This window comes from Bombina bombina, chromosome 1 (genome assembly GCF_027579735.1).
Source record: "Bombina bombina isolate aBomBom1 chromosome 1, aBomBom1.pri, whole genome shotgun sequence".
NCBI classification, from domain to species: domain Eukaryota; kingdom Metazoa; phylum Chordata; class Amphibia; order Anura; family Bombinatoridae; genus Bombina; species Bombina bombina.
The window spans coordinates 279663426-279672050 of NC_069499.1; the positions used below are offsets into that span (position 1 = coordinate 279663426).

The window sequence follows — 8625 nt, forward strand, 5'->3', positions numbered from 1 at the left end:
ATATAACATTACTTTTTATGCTTACTGTCCCTTTAAGAAACATAATGAGAAAAAAAGCTGTTAAAATTGAAGCAAGAAATCCCTGAAAATGTCTCATCATCAGCAATTATTATGACAATAACTATTGAAAGAAAGATTGTGATAAACTGCTGAATGAATAGCTTTTTTGATCTTCGACCATCTTATACTGATCTGGCTGGTGCTTACATTAGCTGATCCTGCTTTATTAACATTACTTTTGGCTTCTGAGGGAAAAAGGAATTAGTTTATCCATGGTGTGAAATCATATAATGATAGTTTGTCTGTGAATTTTGGAAAATAACTGTTGTTTCTTTATATGGGTTAACTTGAAAGCTCTGTGATCTGACATATTCTCTTGTGCATGCAAAAAAAGTTATTATGCTCTTTACATGAAAGAGTAGTATTTTAACATGTTGATGTTTGGCCTGAAAACGTGTAAAACATTAAATGAATATATCTCTATTTAATGTGCACTTCCGGCTAATGCTTATTGACATATAGGTATTTTCTACTAATGAAGAAATATCAGTGATAGTCCTGTATGCAGTCTCTACTATATGATAACAATGTCCCAATGATACTTAAAGGGACAGTCTAGTTCATGATTCAGATAGGGCATGCAATTTTAAACAATTTTCCAATTTACTTTTATCTCCAATTTTGCTTTGTTCTCTTGGTATTCTTAGCTGAAAGCTAAACCTAGGAGGTTTATATGCTAATTTCTAAGCCCTTGAAGGCCACCTCTTCTCTCAGGGCATTTTGATATTTTTTCACCACTAGAGGGTGTTAATTCATGTGTGTCATTTAGATACCACTGTGCTCACGCACGTGGAGTTCCTATGAGCTAGCACTGATTGTCTAAAATGCATGACTGTCAAAAGAAATGAAATAAGGGGGCAGTTTGCTGAAGCTTTGATACAAGATAATCACAGAGGTAAAAAGTGTATTTATATAACTGTGTTGGTTATGCAAAACTAGGGAATGGGTAATAAAGGGATTATCTATCTTTTAAAACAATAACAATTCTGGTGTAGACTGTCCCTTTAATTTCAATTATCCAAACTGCAGTGAATTAAATGGCTATTTACACCCTGCTCATATTTACTGTACCCAGACAACCACCTTTAATGCAAGAAGTTTTTACTACTTTGCATGAATGCTCATTAATCAATGAGTATTAAAGGGACATTAAACACTAAATAAATGCTATATAGAATGAAGCATTTAAAGAAAAGATTAGGCTGAGAATAACATGTAGATGTATTTTTTAAAGTTTCATTAGCTGTTTAAATATTGACAAAATAAGTGTAACGTTTTAGTGTCTATAAAACAATGGGAGCTGCCATGTTGTAACTTAGGTTACCTTCTCTGCTGTGGCCAATTAGAGACAGTTATATATAGGTCATTAGAGTGTGCAGCCAATGGCTGTTTGGAATATAAAAGTGTTTTTCACTTTCACTTCTAACAGGAAATGAAAAGCTCACATTGGAATTAAAGGTTAAGAGGACAACATAAATAATAAAAGTATAATGCAGAGTTATTTTTTTATATACGATTTATCATTTTATATTACTATCTCAAAGTGTTTAATGTCCCTTTAAGGGGAAGAATCTTAGCCAATGAGCATTAGAACCCAACTGGATACAACTGCACTAATTGAAGTCTACATTTAAAAAAACTGTTACCTCATATTTTCATGCAAAAAAACATGTTTAGATACTGCTCCTTCATATGGATGACAGAAAATGTTGTGGTACAGTGTTACTTTAAAGTGATGGTAAATTTGTATCTAGTGTTAAACATATTGTAGAAGCTCTTACCTTAACTAGCACATCAATATGCTTATATAATATAAAAAACATCTTTTCACTTAGTAACTTCAATTTTATTTCAGTAACGGTACACTGTTATAATCAGCCTCATGTTGGTAAAATACCGGCTGAGCGACAACCCTAGGTCCTGCCCACATATTATGCCTGGTGGTTGCCTATGCAAGCGGCATTATATAGGTATAGTGTCTCTTTTCCAGGTATTCATCTTACTATTTCTTCAGCTGCACCCAGTCTGTGTTAACTAGAACATTATATAAAAAGTTACTGTTTGCTTTGTTGTATGCAATCTGTGAAGGCAAGTCTCTAAAAAAAGAAAACCTCCTTATTTACAAGCAAATTGGACAACAGAGATGTAGGCCACCTATTAGATTGTGTAGCCGTATTGCTTAAATGTGTCAAGGGACTTAGAACTTTACTCTTACAGAGTCCTATGCAATTTTTATACTAAAAGAACTACCAGAATGATAGATAGATTCGTACATTTAGCTTTCCTGACATTTACCCAGGTTCTGGAAGTCCATTCAAGCTTTCACATCGTTAATTTCATGGACTATATGTGTAGGGAACTTTGGCTCTTACATCTTATATGTTTACATAAATTATATGAACTATAGAACCTAACCACACAAGACTGCTATACAGTGGTGGTGGTGGTGGTGGTGGTGGTTGTAAGAATTTCCATGCCAAAGGAACACACAATATTAAAGCAAGCTGTTTATTTAAATTATAAAAGTGTATGCCTCTTATATGTTGAGATAGTTATATGGCAATCCTAAGGGCAGCATTGAAAAGGAATCCTTAATTAGCTTTGGGATCAGTTGTCATGTTTCTCTATGGGGAGATTAGCTGAGCTGGTAGTGAGAGCACCCTTGTGCCTGCTCATATAAGTACTATTACTTTTTAATTACTTTATCACCCACTATACTGTTATAACAATCACATTGCATGTTTTATGGACAGTAGATGGTGAAACATAAATACTGTACAAAGCTGTTTATATATTATTTCTTCCTTTTCCTTACAAAAATAAACAATAAGCATGGCAGCAATTCACAAAGAATGTTACACAGCAACAGTTCTGAAATGTACAGTGCACACTCTAAAATCAGCTTGTCTACACTGGATACAATCGCCAGTCTTCTAAACCGATTCTAAACCATCTTCTAAACCTATTTATTTCACATGCACACTTTTAACAACATAAATCCCAGGATATTTGTTTTCATTCAATCTAATAGGGCATTCAATATGTTGTTGGCATTTCGATGTTATATGAAATAATGGTTGCACCATAGTGCAACCATTGTAAGGAAATGAAGGAAAGCTAATTCTCCATGGCTAAATGATTTAAAGGGACAGTAAAGTAAAAAAAAATCTTTCATGTTTTAAATAGGGCATGTAATTTTAAACAACTTTCCAATTTACTTTTATTACCAATTTTGCTTCATTCTCTTGGTATTCTTAGTTGAAAGCTAAATCTAGGAGGTTCATGTGCTAATTTCTTAGACCTTGAAGACTGCCTCTAATCGGAAAGCATTTTGACAGTTTTTCAGCACTAGAGGGCGTTAGTTCATGTGTTTCATATAGATAACATTGAGCTCCGGCACGTGAAGCTCCTAAGAGCAAGCACTGATTGGCTAAAAATGCATGTCTGTCAAAAGAACTGAAATAAGGGGGCAGTTTGCAGAGCCATAGATACAAGGTAATCACAGAGGTAAAAAGTATATTATTATAACTGTGTTGGTTATACAAAATTGGGGAATGGGTAATAAAGGGATTATATACCTTTTTAAACAACAAAAATTCTGGTGTTTACTGTCCCTTTAAATGTATATTAGAAAGTAGCTTTTTGGTAATAGCATGTTCACTGTCAAGGTAAGCAAAGATCAGTGCTGGCGATCTGCAGAGCCAAATATTATTTGTACCGATACATTGAAATAAAATGTTTTATTAGCCTCATTTATTAATAGGGTGTTAGGTCCCTTTAACATATGAACAGTTTTATCCATTGAGATGCCTTTTTTTTTTTTTTTTTCAAGAAAATGCAAATGCAACTCTTTGAGGCTGATTTATCAATGTCTGGCGGACATGATCCGCTGTAGCGTATCATGTCCGCCTGACGTCACTGAATGCCAACAACATATGCTGTCGGCATTTAACATTGCACAAGCAGTTCTGGTGAACTGCTTGTGCAATGCCTCCCCCTGCAGATTCACGGCCAGCTAGCAGGGGGTGTCAATCAACTCTATCATATGAGATCGGTCAGACTGATGTCCGCAGTCTCAGAGGTGGCGGATGAGTTAAGGAGCAGCGGTCTTAACTCCTGTTAACAGGGATATTTGGCCCCATTCAGGCCATGATAAATTGGCCCATTTGTCTTAAAGGGTCATGAAATCCAACATTTTTCTTTCATGATTTAGTTAGAGAATAAAGTTTAAAAAAAGTTTCCTATTTATTTCTATTATTAAATTTGCTTTGTTCTTCTTTGATGAAGAGATAGCTAGGTAGGTAGCATGCACATGCCTGAAGCACTAAATGACATTGTTACAAAACTGCTGTCATATAGTGCAGCAGAAACGTACACACTCCTGAGCTTACTTTCATGCTTATAAACAAAGGATCAAAAGAAAACTTGATAATCGAAGTTAATTGTAAAGTTGTTTAAAATTGTATGCTCTTTCCGAATAATGAGAGCAAAATTATGGGTTTTCTGTCCCCTTTAAAGGGCCATGATACCCAAATGTTTAAACACTTGAAAGTGATGCAGCATAGCTGAAAAAAGCTGACTAGAAAATATCACCTGAACATCTCTATGTAAAAAAGAAAGATATTTCACCTCAAAAGTTCCTCAGTAGCCACATCCCATTGTAAAGGACTTAAAAGCAGCAAATCAGTATGTCTGTCCCGGGACAGCTAAGGGATTGAGCCTCGTGAACTCTCATGTTTTTTCCCTATTCAGTTTAAGGAAGTTTACTATGAAATCTCATGAGAGTTAAGTGAAATCTCATGAGAGTTAAGTGAAATCTCATGAGATCCCAGTAAAAGTGTTCATGACCTCAGCACAGTTGATGCTGATTGGCTGCAATTCATGACTTAATTATTAATTTTTTTACCTGCAGCTGAGTATAACTTTTTACAAAGAACTTACTCTGCTGAGCTGAGGAAATTGTAAGGTAAAATATCTTCCTTTTATACATAGAGATGCTCAGGTGATTTTTTCCTGTCAGCTTTTTACAGTTATACTGCATCAGTTTCAAGTGATTTAGCATATGAGTATTATGTTCCTTTAAGATCATATTTCAAATCAGAAAAGTGACATCAATTCATTTTAAATATGGCACATTTTCATAAAACAACTGTTTCTGTTTTGTGGTTTTATTGGATTTACTAAATTGACTCAGAGATAAATGCACAAATACACAAATACTCACATGCAAAAAGCCCAACTTGCATATAGCAGTTACAGTTAAATCTCTAACATTTCTATTATGTAGTATGAAAGAGCAGCAATTTAGCTTTTTATCATGCTATATATATTTATATTAACATGTTTATGTAAAAGTTGTTTAAATTTAAATTAGCAGGAAGTACAAGTTGTGTAAGCTGATACCTAGATAACTACTTCTCACTGGTTTATAGGGACAATACAGAAAATTGTATATTGAGCACAGGAACAGTGATTGTTTAAAAAACAAAAACAAAAAACAAAGCACTCCAAATATTCTTATTCCAATAGAACAAAGAAATTGTTTTAGAAAAATGTCCCTTTAATTTTCAGCATCAAAATGTTCTTTCTGGAACATTTATTTCTCTCTAATCCCATTGTCTTGTCTTTCTTCACTTTCTCTAGCTAAGGTTCATTTCCAGCATTCGGCTGAATTAATTAAACATCTCATCAAGGATGGAGTGAATTACACAATGCAGGCAAGGACTCTTTAAATGTTTTTGTTTCATGTGTAATAAATAACATAATGCATGCTCAGTGTTGCAAGCAGCAGCTGGCACTGATTGATGGTGTGTTCTGTTGTAGTTTTGTGGAATGTTCTCCTACACGGCTTGTATTGGTTTATTTACTGCTAGATAAGCTTAAAAATAAAATCTGCTAACTCTTTTGTGTGTGCTGAGGCAGAGCTCCTGCAGCCTGCAGCTTTTAAGTAGCATGTTTACTTCATAAAATAGATGAATAAATGTTTTTTGTAGATTTGTTTTACAGATCTCTCCCATGTGTTTCTATCTGACTTGCACATCTCTCTGATTTCTTCTTTTCGTCTTCCATTTTTTTATTGTTACTCTTATTTTTTTCATGATTTCTCGCCTAATCTATGTCTCTCGTAGTAGTAATGTTCAACCCTCTGGTATATTATGGGATCCATTTATTAAGCTGCCACTGCAGCTTTGGAGCCCAAGTGTTTCAGGCCTGAAACGCTAATAAAGTAGCTGCAGTTTTAAAACAGCTGCTACTTAACCTCTTCGCCACCTAAAGTGTGGCCGATTTCAATCATCCCAATCCAATCAAGCATGGGACAGCTTCGCAATGCGCAATGTTAAATGCGGAGAAGGTTCATGATAGCGAAACTCATCCACCCGGGTCTTAGAGCCCTTTGTAACTTAATAAGAATGCCTTATTGATGGACAGGAAACATTAATTCAGGGCTGTCCAAATTAAGGCCCACAGGCCACACTCAGGCCCCCAAGAGTTTTTATGGGCCCTCAGTACTACTGATTAGTAGACAGGCATCAGTACATTGTTATCAAAAAGCAGTTCCACCCTGCAATAATTCAGTGAGTGTATTTGTACCACTTATGTTTAATTAATTAATTAATTAAATACTAGTTTCTCATAATTTTAAGTAAAAATAGAATTATAGTCTATTTTTATTTTAAGGCAATATGTTTAGCTTGTGAGTAGCCCCCAGTGTGGCCCCCAGTCAATCTTACCATTAGAGATTGGCCTTCCATACAAAAAGAGTTTTGAGACACCTAATCTAATTAGTCCCATTGAGTGTTGAGAGTCCCTCGTCTTGCCACCCTCTCATAACTTAGAGAAAATAGGATTTGTGATGATTGAAGGTCACACAATGATCCATATTCTAACCATGTTCTGTTTCATTAACTAGGTTTATCCAGATGAAGGACACAGTATCACCTCTGAGAAGAGTCGATTCCATCTGTACAGCACTCTGCTTCGATTTCTCGGTGACTGCTCACAAGGAGACGCTCCTATCATACAACAGGAACCTGAAGAAGATGAATGACAATGCAGATCAGCTCAGGAGATATTTTGGCTCAGAGAAGCCTTCACACAGACTGTCTCATGTCAGCTTCTGCGGAAGCTCAGGCAGCTATGGATCAGCACACAGCGAGCTACAAACTGTGCAATACAGACACAGCTCCGACGGGCCACCGAAGAACTATACTTTCTACCTTGTGGGAGATGTACAGAGAACTTTAGTTCCCAAGATGAACCTAGTTTTGCATACAATAGTGTAGTGCATGTTTTCTTCTGTTTGTTTTCAAAGAAATTGTGCAGATGTTTAATTACCGGGATTATGCTGTCTCCATCCCTGCAACGGGAATTCTGATGCCCATGAAACAGTCTCTTGACGATCTTCTACTAAAGAAATACATTAGACAAGTGCAATTTCTTCCCTGTCCTTGGAATCCATTTGATTATTAAAGGCACTGTATTTTCTATTGTTTCAGTTGAAAAGACAAACCATGTTAAGTGGGTACTTTTACATAAATATAACTGCCGAACCTTTTACAAATCCCACAGGCCTACTCTTAACACTGTATATTCTCATAGTTACAGCAGACGGGGCACTTTTTGGTGGAGGGTTTTTGGTACAATATGTGTATGTATGTTTATATGTATACATAGACTCAGTAAAAGAAGAGTCTCCCTTGTATGTTTAAGGGAAACATATATTTTTCCAACCTCACTAGTTTGATTGAAATTTTCTGTTTTTTTCATCCCAGCTGTATTATGTGACTCTCATATGTCTGGAATATTAGTATCTGGAAGTTTCTGTTTGCACATGATTTTTTTCAGTGTAAATTTATTACCTGTATATCTAAACATCAACATTAAATTATGGTTTTATAAAACAAAGGACATTAACCTCTTGCACTCAAGAGGCTTGCAGTGAATTCATTTTAACATTCAGCTTGGTAAAATAATATTTTTTGTTTGTGTTTGAACTAGTATTTTTTGTTTGTTTTGTTATCTAAGGAAAAACATAATTTATGTAAGAACTTACCTGATAAATTCATTTCTTTCATATTGGCAAGAGTCCATGAGATAGTAACGTATGGGATATACAATCCTACCAGGAGGGGCAAAGTTTCCCAAACCTCAAAATGCCTATAAATACACCCCTCACCACACCACAATTCAGTTTAATGAATACCCAAGTAATGGGGTGATAGAAAAAGGAGTAAAAATGCATACAAAAAGAACTGGAAATATAATTGTTCTTTTATACAAAAAAAGGGTGGGCCTCATGGGCTCTTGCCAATATGAAAGAAATTAATTTATCAGGTAAGTTTTCTTTCATGTAATTGTCAAGAGTCCATGAGCTAGTGACGTATGGGATAGAAATAACCAAGATGTGGAAGTCCACAAAAGAGTCACTAGAAAGGGAGGGATAAAATAAAAACAACCATTTTCCGCTGAAAAACAATAAAATCCACAAAAAAATAAGTTTTTCTCATAAATTTAAAGAAAAAACTTAAATCATAAGTAGATGAATCAAACTGAGACAGCTGTCTG

The 8625-nt window shown here is 35.2% G+C and overlaps 1 protein-coding gene across 1 annotated transcript in view; it reads left to right on the forward strand.

The window, feature by feature from the left end:
- Nucleotides 1-7965, forward strand: part of DPP10 (dipeptidyl peptidase like 10) — a gene marked incomplete at its 5' end in the record, with an annotated part of 707293 nt that extends 699328 nt beyond the window's left edge. Inside the window, 2 exons of the mRNA XM_053698006.1 lie at nucleotides 5704-5777; nucleotides 6971-7965. Coding sequence (XP_053553981.1) covers nucleotides 5704-5777; nucleotides 6971-7108 — 212 coding nt within the window. The remainder of the gene's footprint in view (nucleotides 1-5703; nucleotides 5778-6970) is intronic.
- Between the last annotated feature and the right edge of the window lie 660 nt (nucleotides 7966-8625).